Source organism: Typopeltis vanoorti, chromosome 21, assembly GCF_054136105.1.
Source record: "Typopeltis vanoorti isolate ZY-2024b chromosome 21, IOZ_Tvanoo_1.0, whole genome shotgun sequence".
NCBI classification, from domain to species: Eukaryota; Metazoa; Arthropoda; class Arachnida; order Uropygi; family Thelyphonidae; genus Typopeltis; species Typopeltis vanoorti.
Window position 1 is genome coordinate 9,221,261 of NC_143569.1, and position 20,423 is coordinate 9,241,683.

Genomic DNA, 20,423 nt, shown 5'->3' on the forward strand with positions numbered 1-20,423 from the left:
AAAAACTCTGCACTCCGTTGTCTAACTCTTTCTTTGTTTCTCTGGAGTTTCATTGTCTTCTTTTCTGTGCTATTTGAATAACTTCTTCTGACAGCTATTTACAATCTTTCTTTCTTGTTGCTTTACTTAGAGTCTTCTTTGCTGCTTCTATGACTGCACATTTTGTTTCTTCCGACAATTCTTCTAATTCTCTTCCTATCTTCTCCAAACATTTTCCCCCCCAGACTTCTACTTTAAATGCTTCATTTATATGATTTAAATGAAATCTGATACTGTCTCCTTCTGTTCCTTCTTAGCTCTTAATTTCAATTTAACTTCAGCTATTAATAATTCGTGATACATCCCGTCTGCACCATGTAGTGTTTTTGCTGCTTGGAGAATGCGATCTTCTCTTATGTTATTGAAAGCAAGTGTTTGCTATAAAGCAACTGTTCTCAATGCAAATCTTTCCTTTCTCCTGCTTCATTCCTCAGTCCTTAACAAATTTTCAGTGATGCCTCGTTCTTCTTTTTCTTCCACTTTTGTACTCCAGTCATCTAATATCAACAGGAAATATGTTTTTCTTTTTCAATATTGCATACTATAATTATTGCACGCTGCTGCTGTAAAATTTTCATCTTCACTTGAATCTGTACTGGATGCATACACCTGTATGCATTCTGAGATGAACTCTATCAGAAGCTGAATTCCCAGAAGGCTTTGATCCAGCTTCATCATTATTGTTAACTTCATTGGAAGTTCCGCTCTGCTTCTACCCGGTAGCCATTTCGATGCTTTCGGAACTGGGTGTTCCATCTTCCAGCACTATTTCACAATAACTTAAGCCTCTGTTCTTAAGATTTTCTTCCGTTCATCCATACGTATGGATATTATTTTCCGATAGATGGTGCTGTGGTTAATTACTCGAAATGGTTGTTTTCAGAAAGCCGTGGTTTGAGTTCTGTAATCGACGATTGTTTATGTGGGTAAGGTATGCAGAATTTTGTGGGTGGTTGTGTAAATAAAGGATAATTTGGAGTTTATGGGGGTAAAATATCTAAGTCCTACTAACGTTCTCTTTACTTAGTAAATAAATCTATTAATGCCTTAAATAGAATAGACAAGGCTGTTTTAGCACTATGACTTCACCTTAAAGTTTGAAAGAGCAAGGTATCTTGGCAAAAAAAAAAAAAAAATAAATAAATAAAAAAAAAAAAGAGTATTTACGTGAACACTTTCTCTAAGTAGCCTACTTTTGCATTGTCTAAATCTTCATGCTTTTCATTGTCTAAATCTTCAAACATTTCCTGCTTTCAGGGCTCGTATTTATATACGAGAATTTTTTTTTTTCTTCTTCCGGAACTAGATAACTGGTACAACCCTCCCCCTCTATGCGTAAGCAGAGCAATGCGAAGAACTCGCTGTGGCATTTGTTTAATGATTCAATCCTTACCTTCCTGTGGTGCAACTTGATTATTGTAAAGAGGAATACGTTCTGGCAATTTTTTTTTCTATAATATCGAAACTACTAGACCGCATTTGAAAATACATGATCAAATGCTATTCCATGGATGACTGCATGATTAAACAAGTGCTCAGCTGTATTTGTCATGGGACTAGGACAGTCGATAAACTCTAGGCTACTGGAACAACCTCCTACTCATGAATTGAAAGGATTACCAACAACATATGAAGTATTAATAGAAATGAAATTATTTCAGCTGAGGAATTATAGGCATGCCATTTTGATGGCATTTGTGTTACTAGGACAAAATCATGTGATACTTGTTAAATTCAGGGAATAGTAATTAAGAAAATGAAAGGGAAACCATAGTTTGTAGCACTAAATGTGAAGATAAAGTCTGCCTACAGTTTCTGGTAAAGAAAGTGTATGGACAAAATTTGGATTTGGAGAATTTGCTAATCCAAACCCGTCTGTAGTCAGAAGGTTCTAACACAAAAGAAGCAAAGGAATTTTTTGAGTTGTTAGAACAGTAAAAAGTAAGAAAGAAAGGCTGGTTGTGCTGCAGGCCTTAACTTGAACTGTATAGTAGTAACTAGGAAAATTTCTACAAGAGAGCAAAGCAAATAATGTTAAGACCTGAATTTCTGCTCAGGACATTCACTAGTAATTACTAACACCCCATGCTCCAAAATGAAGATGTTTGTAAGCTCACATGGAGAGAACACAAGAAATAATTGTTATTGACTTCTTATCGATGGTACTATCTTTTGTCAGATTTGTCTGTGATACAAGAGTATGATGCAGGATTTGAAACACAATAAAAAGCATGATAAAAACTAATAACATGCTGAAAAGAAAAATATATACAGAGGGTGTTAAAAAAGAGAGAAAGAAAGAAAGAGAGGTGAACAGTAGATCTAAATGTAACTCAAATTTGTAAGCTTCTTTTTATCCAGTGGGGACACCATATTAGAATCTTAATTTTTTTCTGTTTGTTACAATTGTAAATTGTTCACAAAAATTATTAGATCTTTTATACGACTTTGTGATTGGAAGATGCTGGTTATAAAACCAGTGAAATGTTATCAAATAAATATCTTATTTATTGTTCCTTTGGTGTTGTGAATTAAGTTTTAGAACTACAGATATAGAACAAACAAACAAATAAACAAAAATTAATATTCAGCCAGGAAGGCATGTAATGGTGAATTAATTGCTTGCAAGGATAGAAAAATCAGGGCATTACTTGTGGAATGAAGAAGTTTGAGGTAAAGAGATGGAATATTGAAAGTTCCTTCAAATATGGATGTACCTTTTAGAGAACAGAGGGAAGTTTTTATTATTATTTTAGGCTAAATGTTCAAGTAGCTTAACAAAACTCTTGGAAAGACTGTGAGAAGAATATATAAGATGAATGTCATATCATTATTATTATTTGCCTCCAGGGAGTCCAAAGATTCATTGAGGGAGAGTGTGCCAACAGCATCAAACGAGTGGTCCCCTTCCAACTACTAACCACGCTCAAACTTACTTAACTGAGCCATTAGTAGCAGAGGCTCAGGCAGTAAAATTATTATTATTATTTGAGACCTCAAGGACTCATCAAGGGAGGCTATAATTCACCCAAATTAGCTGTCATACCTTCCCTTAAATTCATTCACACTATATGCGCTCACTACCCCTAAAGGCAGACTATTCCACTCGCTCACTGCTCTCTGGGAGAAAAACCAGCTCGTACTCCTTTCTTGACTGCAAATAAATAAATTTAAGTTCCATGGATGCTACTGTGTTCTCTCCCCACCTTCCATATAATGAAAATTTTCATCAGATGATATCCTATAACACCCATTCAAAAGTTTATAGACCTCTATCATATCATCCATCTTTCTCCTGTTAACCAGTCTGCAATCCACATCCTTGCAATCCGTCCTCTAAATATAAATCATAATCTAAATCTTATAATCTGGATATAATCTTTGTAACTCTTCTTTGCACCCTTTCCACAGTTTCTTTATCCCCTTGGAAAAATATTCTGGAAATTACTGAAAAAGTGAAAATAATGATTCTTGATATTTGGTGTAATTACATTATTTAGAAAAAAAATTAAACAAAATAGAGTGAAAATACAGTGATAGAAAATATCCAGGAGTAAAGTCATGAATACATTTTAGTATTGGAGGTAGAAAAAGAGTTAAATATGAAATGTGCAAAGGCAATTGGAGTAGATGGCATTTGACTAGACATGCTCAGATATGGAGATAAAAACGTTTTAAGTCATACTTGATGATTCAAGACTGATTTAAGCATCAATTTTAAATTGAAGTTTGAGCAGGCTTCATGTGTAAGAATGCTTGATATATTTTGTCATTATGATTTTGTCATTGATGCCATCCAAAGTTTCTTGGGTCTGGTTCTTATCACCTAATTTTTTTTTCACCTAATTTATCACCTAATTTAGTTTTCTCACCTAATTTAAAAAAAATTAGGTGAGAAAACAGATGGCATCAGTGTATGTTATACTTGACAAATTATATTCTTGTTTTAATACTATACCCAATCATTAGGATAAGCATGAAGTAACATAATGAAGTTGTAAGTCACTTGTATTATAGGAAGAGTCACTTCCTAGACCTATTTAGACCTTTATTGAGGTCCAAATAAGAACCAGACCCAAGAAACTTTGGATGGCATCAATGACAAAATCATTTCGAACCTGCCATTTACCCAACCTTCAAAACAACAACTCTTCAATTAATTGACACTTACATGTCAACTGACTTATGGTAAAACACCATGTAATTTTACTTCAATTACCTGACTCTCCAATCATCAGAATTGCAAATTGCCTTCCCAGTGTGGTCGGATAAATAATAGATTAGAAAGGAACCATGGCATTCAAAAATGTGAGCAGAGCAAATCTGAAGTGCATGGTAACTTAACAATTTAATTTGGAAGAAAGTTGTTGTCACCTAAAAGTCAAAGTCAAATAACTGGAAAGAGACCTCCAAATAGCCTTTAATTAAGTATGGGCTTGAAATATAGCTGACCAAATTTTATTCTCTGTTGGATGAAAGAAATAATCGAGGTATATATATAGCATGATGAGATTTCATTCCAGCTGGGACATCTCCCAGCTAAACATGCCCCTTGCTGTTTTCATGGTGAACCAGGGTGAACAGTGAAAATTTGGCTACTGGAACAAAACCAACATCAAACAATTGAAGACACCGACTGTCGGTGTAGTAGTATCAACAAAAAGAATATCAAACTTCCAGTAGAATTGGAAATGAACCATGTGGAGATAATCAGTTTAATGAGACAGTAACTAAACTTGAGATTCTGCTAAATAATAAATATAAGATGTTATGTTTAGGCAATAATGATCAAGGAAAAGTAGCAGCAGCAATAGAATTTAACAGTGAAGATGAACTTCTTGATTGGAAGGCAATTCAAGTAGACTTATATAGGAAAACTTTGGAGTAGGGAAGTAGACAGTGAGGCTTATTTGGTGCTTTTTGTCCTTTCCCACTCTGCTGTTTAGATCAACAAGGAGAGATGCAAGCAGCAAAGTGAGAAAGGACAAAGCTAATAATCATGGTAAGTACCGGCTGGATTTCTGTTCGGGATGTAGACTAATCATTAGTAACACCATGTTTCAACATAAGGATTGTGCAAAATCACATGGAGAGAAAACACGAAAGAAAAAATGCCTCATTAACTAATGGCAAATTCCCGTTGGATTTCTGCTCAGGACATGGACTGTTTATTACTAACACCTTGTTCCAACATTTTTATGTTGGAACAAGGTATTAGTAATGGAGAGAAGAGACAAGGAATAAGAAAAGTCTCATTGACTGGAGGAAAGAGTGCTGTAAAAAAAATTTGAGATGATAAAGGTGACATGAAAACTGGAGAAAAAGATATCCTTGTATGGAGTTATTACTTCGAAAAATTGCTAAATGAAACAATCAATGACAACATCGTAGTAAAAAACACTCAACAGGCATGCAATCAGGAATATATACTTGAAGTAAAAAAAGCCTGAAATGTGGAAAGGCAGTGGGAGTAGATGATATTCGAGCAGAAATGCTCAAGTATGGAGGTATAAAAGTCTTACAGTGGCTGCACTGCATAGTTCAGAAGGCCTGGACAGAGGTATGAATTCCAGATGATTGGAGTAGAGCTCTCATAGTGCTCATATATGAAAAGAAATAAAACAATGAGAATTACAGAGGTATTTCCCTACTGAGTGTTCCTTGCAATATTTATACAAATATACTTGAGAAATGGTTGAGTAGAGTTGTGGAAGGGAAGCTTGGTGAAGAACAAGCTGGTTTCAGGCCAGATAGAGGCTGTCAGGATCAGATTTTCACTTCATGATAAATAGTTGAGAAATCATGGGAATATAACAAAGATTTGTATTTAAGTTTTGGAGATTTGGAAAAAGGCATATGACAAGGTGACAAGAGAAAACCTATTCAAAATGCTACAGTTGTATGATGTCAATGGAGCATTATATCAAGCAATACTTAGTCTTTATTTGAGTTATAAGTCAGCAGTTAAAATTGAAGGAAGTACAGGAAGATGGTTTTAGTTAAATCTGGTGTCAGACAAGGATGTACATTATATGGATCACATGAAGGAAATTGGTATTAAACCTGATATCAAAAGTGGAGATGTTAATCTCAGCTCTTTACTTTATGTGGATAATGTTATAAATCCAGTACAAATCTGCAAGATTCCCTGACTAAATTGAATAATAGATTTGGTATGAAGGTCAGCAGTATCAAGACAAAGACAATGAAAATAGGAGAAGCATTGAAAATATCAACTGCATTGTGAATGGAGAACCTATAGAGCAAATAAAGCATTTCAGCTACTTAGGCACGATTTTTAGTGAACATGGTAAATTAAATATGGAAATAGCAAACAGAATCAACAAAGCTGGTATGGTAGGAAGCGAAATGAATAAATTTATATGGAATAAGAGAGAAATTAGCCAAAACAGTAAATTAGCTGTATACAAGGCAGTGTTCAAACCAATTTTAACTTGTGGGTCTGAGAGCTGGGTTAGAAATGAAACACTTATCCAAAGACTAGAGACCACAGATATGAGAGTCCTGAGAAAGATTAGAGGCATGAAAACAGATGGCATCAGTTGCAATATCATATTAAAAACGACGATATTAGGAAAGAACTTAACATTATTAGCATCGAAGAATGTGTTAACAGAGCTAATCTCAGGTAGTATGGACACCTAAACAGAATTGGAGAGGAAAGATTAGTAAAACAAGTGTTCTCTGCCAGGTTGGCAGGAAAAAAGACCCAGAGGAAGACCAAGATATAGGTGGATTGATACAGTAAAAAGTGCCTTAGAAAATAGAAATATAAGATCTGATAATGTTGGAGTCTTGACAGGTAACAGATTGATTTGGAGGAAAATTGTAGATAATGTAATAATAATAATGTAAGTTTTTCATGTAGTACTATCATATCCTGTACACCCTCTTTAAGGGCACATATGAGGAATTTGATGACGATGGTTCAGGATACAAGAGTGTACACAGGATTTGAAATTTGAAGTGCACATCACTTAATTTTAAGTAGAATAGAAATGAATATTACATTGAAAAGAACAATATGTAAGAAAGTTTTAAAAAGAATTAAAAGTTGAGTGTCTTTTATGGTAAACTGGAGACTCGACTATACAAACAGTATTCTAAAAAAATAAATAATAACAGTTTGAAAGCAAGAACTGAACCTTGTACTTTCTGTGGCAAACTCTGAAGAAAAGCATTGATGTAGCTAGGTAGGTGTATGATGAAGTTGTTATCAGGTATTGAAAAATAACACCATAATGGTTTCTTCTCTAACAGAAAGTTAGAAAAGAAAGCCATACCAAACGTTTTCTTAGGAAATAAGTTAGCAGAGTGTCTACTGAGAAAAATGTAAGAGAACTGTGCTATGTATAAAAGAAAATAAAAGTCATGGGAAGACTTCAGCAACAATATAGAAGATATCAGGAAGGTGGTAAAATGTTCTGGATGCTTTTGAAAAAAAGTTAGAAATGGAGGAAAGAGTGCAGGAAAAATCAGATATAGTTGACATGAAAACTAAACATATTCTGGATATCTAGAGTAATTACTTTGAAAGACTGAAGTGAAACAAGCAGCACATGCTAGTGGTAGAAAGTATTTAGCAGGAATGCAAACTAGGGTATGTATCAATACTTGAGGTAGAACAAGCTATCAAAAGCTTGAAATGTGGAAAAACAGCCACAGTATATATGATATTTAACTAAAAATGCTGAGATATGGATGTATAATAGTTTTGCAGTGGCTACACTGCATAATTCAGAAGACCTTGATGTATGTTCAAATTCCAGATGATTGGAATAGATCTTTCATAGTTCCCATTATAAGAAGGGGAGTAAAACAGTGGGAGAATTAGAGGAATTTCTCTAATGTTCAAAATAAGATTTATGCAAGCACACTTGAGAAGAAGTTAAAAAAAAAAAAAAGTAGATAAGAAACTTATTTAAGAAAGAGCTGCATTTATCCCAAATAGAGATTGTCAACAGCGGATTTTGACTTAGTTGAGAAATTATGGCTATATAACAAGGATCTATTCTATAATTAAGTTTTGTAGATACGAAGAAAAACAAAAAAGCATATAACACAGTGTCCAGAAAAGCTTTTCAAAACATTACCACAATTATATGAGGCATGTGTAACATTGCATAGAACAGTATGTTGTATGAACAGTATGTCTATGTTGAAGTTGTAAGTTATCAGTTAGAATCGAAGAAAATACTGAAAGATGGTCTGATTAAAATCAGGTGTTAAGCTTGAAATGTGGAAAAACAGCCAGAATATGAACACTATCTTCACTGTTATACATCATCTGTATATATTGCATTATGAAAGAAAGAACTTAACTCTTTGCTTTATGCAAATGATGTACTTCTAAACAAATCCAGTGCAAGTGTCCAAGATTCCATCTAAATTGAATTCTATTTCTATTTAGATAAAAATGGAATCTATGTATCTAAATTTACTTGTTCTATAATATTCTCCATTGAGAATATTCTAGAACAAGTAAAATATTTCAGCTATGATTAGAGACTAGAAACCACATGAGAAAAACTAGAAGAGTGAACAGATTGCATCAGTGGTAACATATTAAAAATATTAGGAAGGAACTTGCCATTATTAGCATTCAAGATTGTGTGAGGAGCCAATCTAAGGTGACATAATCACTTAAACAAAATGGGAGAGGAAAGATTAGCAAAACAGGCATTTAATGCCAAAATGGCAGAAAAATGACCCAAAAGAAGACCAAGATCTAGGTGGATTGATTCAGTCATAAGTGCCCTAGAAGACTGAAATATTACATATAACAGCATTGGAGTTCTAACAAGTGATAGACTAATTTAAAGGAAAATCACTGATAGGAGATTACTGCCTGTTAAGTTTATATCATTTACTGTCATAATATTTTATATACCCTTGAAGGTATATATCAGGAAATCAATGATGGAAAAATTGTTAATACGAAGCTAGTAATAATGTAAACTTGATTATGTTTGGGCTCTTGTGGGAATGGGTACTTGGGAGAAGGGGGATGACATCAGGTGACACTGAGCCTAGTGGAGTCTAGAGGGGATAATGCTGGGTATAGAAACAATGGCATTTATATGCTATATACTAATGCCAGGAGTATCCAGAATAAGGGAGAGGAATTGGTGGCGCAGATAGCATTAGCCTGGCCAAATATTATTGGGATCACTGAGACGTGGTTGACAGAAGATGATATAATAACAGGAATAGAAGTCGCTGGGTACAGCATTTTTCGGCAGGATAGGAAGGGAAAGTGTGGTGGTGGAGTACTGCTTATGATAAGTGACAACCTATGTCCTCTAAGAGTGGAGACTTTGGAAGGCAGTGACACTAATGATTTTGAAAGCATATGGTGTGAGGTAGAGGTGGGCAAGACAGGATATTTAGTGGGGTGTTGCTACAGACCCAGGAGTACAGAGGGTGGGGACCAGGAAATGTTTATACAGTTGAGTTTGGCAAGTGCAAGAAGAATGATTGTTATGGGAGATTTTAACTACAGTAGTATAAACTGGGGAGAGGAAGATGCATGTAGCAATAAGGGAATGGAATTTCTAGAATTTTTCAGGCACAAAAGGCAACATGTAATAGAGGGAACAAGAGGTTCAAGAGTTTTGGATTTGGTTATAGCATCAGAAGAGTTGATAATAACTGAGATGACATCTCTCCCACCAGTTGGAGAGAGTGACCATATGGTTTTGACTTGGAAAATGAATAGACATGCAGGAGTATCAAAGAGACGGGAACATATGTGGAATTATAAGGCAGGTGATTATAATGGTCTTAGAGATCAACTTGGGGAAGTTTCATGGAGGGAGGAATTGGAAGACCGGGATATCATTAGTGCGTGGGAAATTACGAAAGAATATTTGTTAGCAGCAATGGTAAGTTGTATACCACGAGTGAGCAAGAGGACACAATTTGGAGTAAAGTGGATGACAAACAATATTAAACAGGAATTGCATGCGAAAAAGAAGCTGTGGAAGAGATATAAGAAGACAGGAGAAAAGAAGATGCATCAAGAGTATAAAACACAGGCCAGAAGAGTGACTAGTATGGTAAGGAAGACGAAACTGGAATATGAGAGGAGATTAGCCCTAAGATCCAAAGAAAATCCTAGGGAATTTTTTAGATATGTGGCCAGAAATGACTGTGGAAGAATGATATTGTGGGATAAAAATGGGAATAGAGTGACTGATGCAGCAGACATAGTAGAATTGTTCAATGAACACTTTATTGGAGTATTTCATCCTGGAGGAGTCAGTTTTAATGCTAGAGGGATAGGGCAGGTTCAAGGTTTAGAGGTACAGGAGGAGAGTGTGTTTCAAATACTGAGTACTCTGGATGTCAGTAAAGCTGTGGGATTGGATAGTATTTCACCACGAGTTTTGAGAGAATGTGCTAGGGAACTGACAGTGCCTTTGACCTGGCCTTTCAATGAAAGTCTGGCTGCTGGAAAGGTGCCCATGGAATGGAAGGAAGGTAGATAGTGCCATTGCATAAGGGCGGTAGCAGACTGAAGTGTCTAATTATAGACCAGTTTGTGTGTCATCAGTAGTTAGTAAGATCTTGGAGAAAGTAGTGAGAGACTGTATACAGCATTGGGCAGATGAGGATAATGTTATCTGTGAGAGTCAACATGGATTTGTGAAGGGCACTCTTGTTTTAACAATATGCTAGCCTTTTATGATAAAGTTACAAGAGCATTAGATGAGGCAAAGGCATATACTGCCATTTTCTTAGACTTAGCGAAGGCATTTGACAGGGTGCCACATGATAAGCTGATATTTAAGTTGCAGCACATGGGTCTGGATGTCAGATTGGTCAATTGGTCAGATTGGATTCAGGATTAGCTATCCGATAGGTATCAGAGAGTTGTGTATGGTGGGGCAGTTTCAAGGAAGCAGAGGGTTACAGGTGGGGTCCCACAGGGCTCAGTATTGGGACCTATATTGTGTAACCTTTATATCAATGACATTGTCAGTGGATTGCAAGGGGATATTCAGTTGTTTGTAGATGATGCGAAGCTGGGAAGGATTATTAGTAATAGTGCAGATGTGGCAGCCCTGCAAGAGGATTTTAATAAGCTAGATAGATGGGCAAATGAATGGGGGTGTTGGTTTAATGCAGCAAAATGTAAGGTGTTGAGGTTTGGGAAACATCGATGGGACACTGCATACTCTCTGGGAGGAGTTATACTGGAGGAAGTAGGGGAGACAAGAGATCTGGGGTTAACGATTGATAGAAACCTGAAATTTAGGGGACATATTGCAAAGGTGGCGAAGGTAACACAGAGGATTGCTGCAATTATGAGAAGGACACTGACCTGCAGAGATAAAACAGTTATCATTCTGTTGTATAAGACCCTGATCAGACCACACTTGGACTATTCTCAGATTTGGTTCCCAGGATTTGAAGGGGATAAATTAACTGTGGAAAGGGTACAAAGGTGGATAACAAAGATGGTTTCAGGACTGTACAATGATAGTTATGAGGATTGGCTGAGGGAATGTGGACTCCAGAGTTTGGTGGATAGAAGAAGGAGAGGTAATATGATTGAGACTTTTAAACTGTTGAGAGGTGGTTACAGGGGTTGACACTGGGGAGTTCTTTCGCTTGGCTGAACAGCAGGAAGGAGGGATAACAAGAGGCCATCCCTGGAAGTTACAAAAGGAAACTGTGAGCAAGAGAGTGAGGAGTGGTTTCTTTGCATGGAGGGTGGTTGAACCATGGAATGGTGAGAGCGAGAACGGTCAATGAGTATGATAGACTTTGTGTTTCTTAGGGGGAGGCCTCCCCTCGATGAGTCTTGATGGACTTTGTGTTTCTTAGGAAGGACCTCCCACGATCAGTCTTTTGTCTCCATGGAGGCCTGAATAATAATAATAATGTAGTACTGTATATCATTGTAGACTGTACACCCTTTCATGAATTGATTTTTTTTTTTTTTTTTTTTTGAAATATTTCTGAAATAATGAGAATGGATCAGAATCACCAACTGCTTTACTGACATTTGTTATTAATGATGTGTTTCAGAGTAGAATTTATATTCTCAGTAATTAAATTCTGAATGGTATCCAGTCTCCTGCCTTCTCAGTTTTTGCTGTCTTTCACATTGAGATGTTTTTTGTGAGATGATATTTTTTTTTTAGATGAAATTGGTAGAATAGTCAAAGAATAGCTGCTCGTAATTGGTGTGACTTTTGACAGTATCAGTGGCATTTTACTCTCACCTTTAAGCTTGTTTTTAATTTTGGTCTGATTATGCCAAAATTGTCACTCCCCTATCAACTATTGAAAAAATTCAGTGCTCTCTCTAATTTGTCTGACCCTCAGTTAACTGATTCTTGAATAGTTTAGTTTGGTAACGACCAGCTTCTGCTATAATATAAGTTAGTTGCACTCATAACTGCTGGCCTGGTTGTCTGAGTGGTTAGCATGTCCGCTCTCCAGCCAAAAGGCTGTGGGCTCAAATCCCGCCATGGATTCAATCAATGCCATTACCGTCGACCATCTCCACCACTCATGGTGTTGATGGTCGACGGTAGATGGCATTGATGTAGATGATGACGGTAGTTGTGGAGTGGTGGAGATGATGAGCTGTAGAGTAAGTGCCCTCCCTCGATGAGTCTTTGGACTCCCTGGAAGTGTTACATAATAATAATTGAAAGATTACTGCATATTTCTTGGTTGAAAGTGATTGAAACATATGACCTATAGAGCATCTCTAAAGGAAGATCAAGTGGGGGGAAGTGAAACTTTCCCCCACTTGATCTCGTTATTTGTGTGCTCGTGTGTTGAACCTCTCCAGCTATGTGAAAACAATGTTCCAAATTTTATCAAAATCAGTTTACCATTTTAACTTATAAAAATGCAAGTCGAGTAAATACCTTCTCTCCTTTAATTTTAGTCTGATTAAGGTGAATTTTTAAGCAGCATAAACAACAGTTTCCTAGGATTGTAAACTAGTTGAATGGTGCAACACCTAGTGTCTACAAAGAAGGAAAAGAATGCTAGTTTCTAGCTATATTTTACTATTTTCAAACTGCTCTGTTCCTTTCCATTTCTTAGATTTGTTGCTTAAAATTTGGCAGATTATGTCATGTCAAATAAAATGTGGCAGACCAATAAGATTAGACTTACAACCACTAGTTAAATTTTGGTCCTAATAATCGAAGTACCAGCAGTAGAAATTGACTTACTACTACAGTTCTTGGCTTAAGAGCCACACTGCCACGATTTAATTCAGAAATAAGCTAACATAATTGATAAAGGTATCAGTGTGAGAATATTAGTATTCTAATGCATACTCACCATTAAATGCCATGAAAATGTAAGCTATCCTTATAAATGTATTATAAGTAGGATATGGTATAAGTAAAACATGGTTGAATGAGAATGACATTCTGACAGGAATAAAGATGGAGAGATATGTAGTCTTTTGTGAAGACAGACAAAGCAAAAAAGGGAGGAGAAGAAGTGTTATTGATGATGGCAGAGGAGTTGTGCCCATCTAGGGTGGAGATACAAGATGCCAAATAATGACAGTGGTTTAAGTGGAAGTGGAGGATGAAATGTTTAGTAGTTTGTTGCTGGAGACCTGGTAATGTGGAAGTCAGCGAGAAGGAAATGTTTAGACAAATTGGTCTGGCTAACAAGAAAAGGATGATCATTATGGGCAATTTCAATCATAGTAATATAGACTGGAATGAAGAGATGGCATCAGGAACCAAAGAGAATGAATTTCTTGAGTTTTTAAGGGATAATAACCTTAAGCAGTACATAACAGAGGCTACATGTGGATCGAGTTTGGATTTGATTATCTCATCAGAAGATATTGTTGTAAATGAAGTGTCGCATCTTCCTCCAGTTGGTGAAAGTGACGAAGTGATCATGTGGATGGTGGGCCAGCCATATCACTTTTGTGGAAAAAAAGTTATGTGGAACTATAATGCAGGTGATTATGGCAAACTCAGGAGATAGCTTAGAATGATATCATGGAATGAGGAATTGCATGGGAAGGAAATCGATGCTGCTTGGTCTTTACTCAGGAATTATCTGGCAGAGGCAATGACTGAGTGTATTACAAAGGCCAGGAGATTAAATAAGGCAGGTGTAAAATGGATGAATGAAGAGGTGAAGCAGCACAAGATGAATGGAGATGATCAGTTACATGAGGAGTACAAAGAGCAAGAAAGGAAGTGACTCACTTAGTAAGGATAGCAAAAGTGCAGTATGAGCAGCAGTTAGTAAGTGACACTAAAAGAAATCCTAGTTGTTGTTTTTTTTTCGATATGTGGCTGTTAGAAGGAAAAATGATTATAGGAATTTGATGGGATACAGAGTATAGAATTTGGAGGATATGAAGGATTTGGGAGTTGTGGTGGATAGAGACTTGAAATTTCATAGATGTTTTACTAAAATTGTGAGGATGATGCAGTGGATTATGGGAATGATGTGTAGAAGTAAGGATGTTTTCATTCCATTGTACAAGACTTTGATCATGCCGCATTTGGATTACTGTGCACAGATTTGGTCACCAGATTTTCAAAAGGATGATGAGGTGTTGGAGAGGATCCAGTAATAATTGACTCAGTTGGTATCTGATCTCTGGAATGTGGAATATGAGGATAGATTGAAAGAATGCAAATTACAGAGCCTAGTGGATAGAAGAAAGAGTGGGAGACCTATCAGTTGGTTTGAGATAATTACCAGATTAATGTGGATGAGATTTTTCATAGAATATCTGGAGATCGGGGAAGAATGAGAAACCATCCCTGGAAGTTATAAATTATATATTTAGTTTAATCCTTTATCCAAGTGTAAGCAAACAAAGTTTGCACCTGAAGTATCTTCAGGACTGGGGCAACTTGTAGCAAAGGTGGACTGAGTTCTCATCACTTTCCTTAGTATTCCATAATGCAAAGCACTTCCAACATCTTTCTCTAATCCAGAGTAATTTAATAATAAGGTGTGACACCTTTTGGCAACTGGCATATAAATATAACTTCTGCATTGCTTCAACCTTGGTATCACCTCTGGTATGGCTCCTACTGAAGAGACCTCAATAAAGGTCGAAATCAGTCTGGGTAGTGACCCTCCCCATAATGCATAGCATTATACATGTCTGCAAGGGGATGTGCTTTGCATTATGGGATACTAAGGAAAGTGATGAGAACTCAGTCCAACTTTGCTACGAGTTGCCCCAGTCCTGAAGGTACTTCAGGCACAAATTTTGTTTGCTTACACTTGGATAAAGGATTAAACTAGATATATAATTTATAGTCTAACCAAGTGGGAAAAAACTTCCAACATCCCTGGAAGTTGTGAACAGGTGGGGGGGGGGGCAAGGAGTAGATTTCTTGAATGGAGAGTGGTGTGTTATTGGAATGCATTGCTTGAGAGTGTGGTGAGTGCAGGGACAGTGAATGCATTTAAGTCAAGGTACGATGAGCTGTGTGTGAGTGGGACCTTCCATGATGAGTCTCTTGACTCCATGGAGGTCTGTTGATAATAATAAATATACAAATTCATTTTCTTTGTTCTCCAGGTACCATCTTTCATTTCAGTTCATTAATGATCACTCTTTTTTTTCTTATTTATTTGGTTAATTTGCTTATACACTTCCTTGTCACTCTCCTACACATTGTCATGTCTATATATCCAACTGATCCATCCTATCCATCTCTACCTCACACCATATTGCCTCAAACCAGTGCCACTATTTTACTCTTTCATTCCACTTTTGATGAGAGTGACTTCTCTGTTATCATCAACAGCACCAGCCTTTTCTGTTTCTATGTCCCTAAAAAGCATCATACTCTTCAAGCATTCTGACAGTTTGGGCAAGTGAGATTTGGTTCAAGGCAGCTATATTATGAAAGGTAAATTTGTTTAATGCTCCTTTAATAAGACAATGTTTATTTGTGTTTTATTCTGTTCTTTTTTAGAATAATTAGTATTTTATAGTATGTTACTGCTGATTTTCAAGTTTTTCTTGTATAGGATGTAGTTCCTAATATAATTGTTGAGATAGTACTATAAGATATGAGAGTTTAATATAATTGTTGAATAGAATTCACTCTTGGTGGGGATATATTGTTGGAGGTGTAGGAAATAAGAGATCTTGGGGTGATGGTGGATAAGGATCTAAAATTTAGAGGACACATTGCCAAAATTGTGAAGACAACACAACAAATTCTGGCAATGATGTGGAAGACACTGACTTGTAGAAGTAATGAAATTCTGGTTCTATTGTATAAGGCTCTGATTAGGCCACATATGAACTGTGTGCAGATTTGGTCACCTAGTTTTCAAAGTGATGAAGTTGGAGAAGGTTCACAAGTGATTGACCAAAATAGTTTCTGATCTCTGGAATATTGAACATGAAGAATGGTTGAGATGATGCAATTTGCAGAGTCTAGTGGATAGGAGGAAGAGGGAGGTGATATGATAGAGATGCACAAGTTGTTATGGGATTAATGTTGAAGAGGATTTTCATAAAATAGTGAGAGATTGGGAGAGAATAAGAGGTCATCCATGGAAGATATATAAGGAGGGTATGAGCAAGGGAGTGAGAAGCAGATTTTTTGTATATAGAGTTGTGAATGATTGGAATGCATTGCCTGAGCTCTTGGTGTCTGCAGAGAATGTGTTTAAGACATGCCATGATGAGCTATTTGTATGAGTGTGTGTGATGAAAGGGACCTCCTTTGACTCCATGGGGGGGGTTTCTTAGGATAATAATAAACTTTTAAGAAATTGTACATTGTTTAAAAACATACAAAGTTTATTGTGAATTTTAAAAAAATGCAGAAAAATTACATCCTTGTCTGATAAATATAACAAGTTTTTAATGGCACTTATTATATAGTAAAGATTATTACACACATATTTACAAGAATAAAGAATAATAATGTTGGAATTTTTTTTTTCCCCACTTGGTTAGACTATAATAAATTTAGTTTAATCCTTTATCCAAGTATAGGCAAACAAAGTTTGCACCTGAAGTATCTTCAGGACTGAGGCTTGGTCCACTTTTACCACGAGTTGCTTGTCCTGAAGATACTTCAGGCGCAAACTTTGTTTGCTTACACTTGGATAAAGGATTAAATTAAATTTATTAAAGAATAATAATTTTTATTATTGTAAATATAATGTTAATCCATTTAACAGAGCTGAGCCACATGCCAGAATGCTATTGCACGAGTGGTTGCAAGTTCATATGAGATTACACTTAAATCCAAAACTAAAATTAAAATTTTAAATACAAAAATTAACAAAATTTAGATGAAGTATCCTTGTTGAAGTCCTTATGAAGTGCATCCAGTGATCCAAATGCTGCAAACCTTTACAGAAATACATTGTTATGCAAAGGCATTATCTGAGGGGAAAAAAAAGTAATTCGAAAATTCACCATTAGGGGCGTTATGAACATCGCATGCATGGAATTTGCATATCATACAGCTAGGCAAGTGCCAGGAGGGTTAAAAAAAGATGAACATGGAATTTTTCCTGTCCTGATTGTTAATACTGTCTACAGTGATGGCACTAAACCCTGCCACAACTTGCTTTGCTTGTGAAGCTGAATTACCTAAACAATTGCAATGCTGTTGCTGCACTCGATGAATTTTTTTTGCCTGAACACATGCCAACGAGGTCCACTATCTCCATTTGCTCTACAACAAATGATTAGTCATTTTGTAGAAATGGGATCATTGGGAGTTAGACCTGGCAGAGGTAGCAAACTAATCAGTTCAAAAGTCATTGAAGTTGCTACTTCTGTTGTGCAGCTGGCCATGAATAACAGCATTGGTTCCTGTAGTGCACATGATGTATCAAGACACATGGATTTGCCTGACAGGCGTTGCACCTGTAGACTTTCAAAGTCAACTGACATTTGTTTTAAAATTTCTTGCTCAAGTGGAGTTGGGCACTATGTGGCTGTGGGATGATTTTGCAGGGAGATGAGGCTCACTTTCACCTGAACATAGCTGTGAAATTCTTTAGTATTCACCCAAAGTTACAGTCTTGTGCGAGTTTGTGCAGGTTCATTTATCATTGGACGATTCTTCTTTCAACACATTTGCCAGTCAGGCCTGTTACCTGCTCAGCTATTGCCAGGAAGCTTCGCAATATGATAAACAATTTTGTTGTGCCACAGGTGTAGCAGCACCTGCACATGGATTCAGTCATTTTCTTGCAGGATTGACCTACACATCGGTAGATCCATATATGATATGCTTCAAGAACATTCACAGAAGACAGATCAGTCGTGCATTTCCTACTGCATGGCACCTCGTTCGCCTGATCTGACCCTTTGTGACTTCTGGCTCTTGGTATTTCTATAAGACAAGGTTTATCGGAATCATCTTGATAACTTTCTGGTGCTGAAAGACAGCATAATGCAGTATGTGCACAAACAACATCACTACCGACTAGCTGCATTCTGCCATTGATATAAATCCTTCAGCAACTCTTTAAATAACCGTTCAAACTTATTTTTAAAATGGCACTCATGTAAATATTTGCAGTAAATCAGCAATGAGCTAATGCCTTTTATTCCCTTATAGGGAGTAGGCGAGAACTTTTTTAACCCTACTAGCTTTTGGAGACTGAGTGGGCAGTTCAATCTCCACCGGTAGCCATTCAGAGATAGGTGGCCCTATCACTAATATAAGCAGCAACTGATTAAAAGACTGGGAAACAAGTGCTGCAATCTCTTGGTACCTAAGTCTAAAAGTATATGTTCTTGTCTGAAGTAGTGTGGGTTTTAGGGTCAATTTTCTGGAGTTTCCAGGAGAAAAATATCCACTTGCCCATGCCAGAGATTGATTAACTCGGGAACCATTTCAAGAAACGGTTTGGAAAAAGTTGCTCCATTGGGCAACTAGGCAATCTGAAGTCTATCTTTGGGTGCAAATGCCACCTCCAATGAGCTACACAATAAAATATTCTTTATTCTTGTGAATGTGTGTCTAATAATATAATAAATATAAAATTGTTTCCAATTTCATCTCTCTCAGTATTAGCAGTAACCAACTACATCAAATGAGTAGCCTTATGCTTTATCAAACAGGTCAGATATTTCCGTATATGAAGTGTGTGAAGATAGTGAAAAATATTGTATGTTCAAACTCAGTTATACTGGATTATATGAGGTGCTCAGTTAATTGTTATAATATCATGAAATTACCTTTTTGTGTGAAATTACTAAGTTCAGCTTCCTTACCACTCAAGTGGGGTCACTGCAGCATATCAGCCTCCTCTATTCAGTTCTATCTAGTGCCATGTTTTTTTCTCCAAGGTCCTGGAGGTACCCTCTCAAGCTGTCCAACTAGCATTGTTTAGGTCTTCTCTTATTTCTTTTGTCTAGTGACTTCATCTCCAGCACTCTCCTTCTTACATAGTTTTTGTCTCACCACTTAACATGGTCAATCGCCTCAGCCTTGATTTCTTAATTTTCCTAGATACTTGGTTCCATTCATTGTCTCCTGGATCAGTGAGTTTTTGATCTTATCTGGCTTTGTTATACCACTTTCAAGTCTTAGCATTCTCATTTCTTGGTCATGTACCATTTCTGACTGTTATAGATCAGTGCCTGTTTTATTACCATTTTGTAGATCTTTCCTTTTAATTATATTATTATTATTACGTGACACCTCCAGGGAGGTCAAAGACTCATCGAGGGAGGGCACCTACTCCACAACTCTGTCTCCACCACTACAACTACACCAATGCCATCTATCGCCCACCACAATCACAAACATCCGTACCCACGGGGATTCAAACCCGCAGCCTTTTGGCTGGAGAGTGGATATGCTAACCACTCGGCCAACCAGAGCAGCAGTTTGCTAAGCACTTTTGTATTACACAAGATACCTGAAACCTTCCAGCTCATCCACTGTGCTTAGATCCTCTCATGTGTCCAAAGTAATGAATATCTATATTTAGGAACCCAGTAGGAGGATCCAATTGGGGAATGTCTGTGCCCTGTAATGCTATACCCTCTCTCTCTTTCTGCTTCACTGCAAGATATGTACTCTGTCTTGTCATTATTATTATTACGTGACACCTCCAGGGAGTCTAAAGACTCATCGAGGGAGGGAGGGCACCTACTCTACAACTCTGTCTCCACCACTACGACTACACCAATGCCATCTATCACCCACCACAACCACTTCCACAGACAATCACAAACATCTGTACCCACGGTGGATTCGAACCCACAGACTTTTGACTGGAGAGCGGGTACGCTAACCACTCGGCTAACCAGGCTGGCAATTTGCTAGGCACTTTTGTATTACACAAGATACCTGAAACCTTTCAGCTCATCCACTGTGATTAGATCCTCTCATGTGTCC

At 36.8% G+C, this 20,423-nt stretch overlaps 1 protein-coding gene across 2 annotated transcripts in view; it reads left to right on the top strand.

The window, feature by feature from the left end:
• Positions 1-901: 901 nt before the first annotated feature.
• The window catches only part of LOC150094612 (enoyl-CoA hydratase domain-containing protein 3, mitochondrial-like), a 228,699-nt gene continuing 209,177 nt past the window's right edge, over positions 902-20,423 (top strand). Inside the window, exon 1 of one of the 2 annotated variants that reach the window (XM_090411285.1) lies at positions 902-970. Coding sequence is in view for 1 of the 2 variants with exons in the window: in XM_090411284.1 (XP_090267410.1) it covers positions 960-965 (6 nt within the window). In the remaining variant the exon portion in view is untranslated. The remainder of the gene's footprint in view (positions 971-20,423) is intronic. The other variant, XM_090411284.1, reaches the window with a different exon arrangement.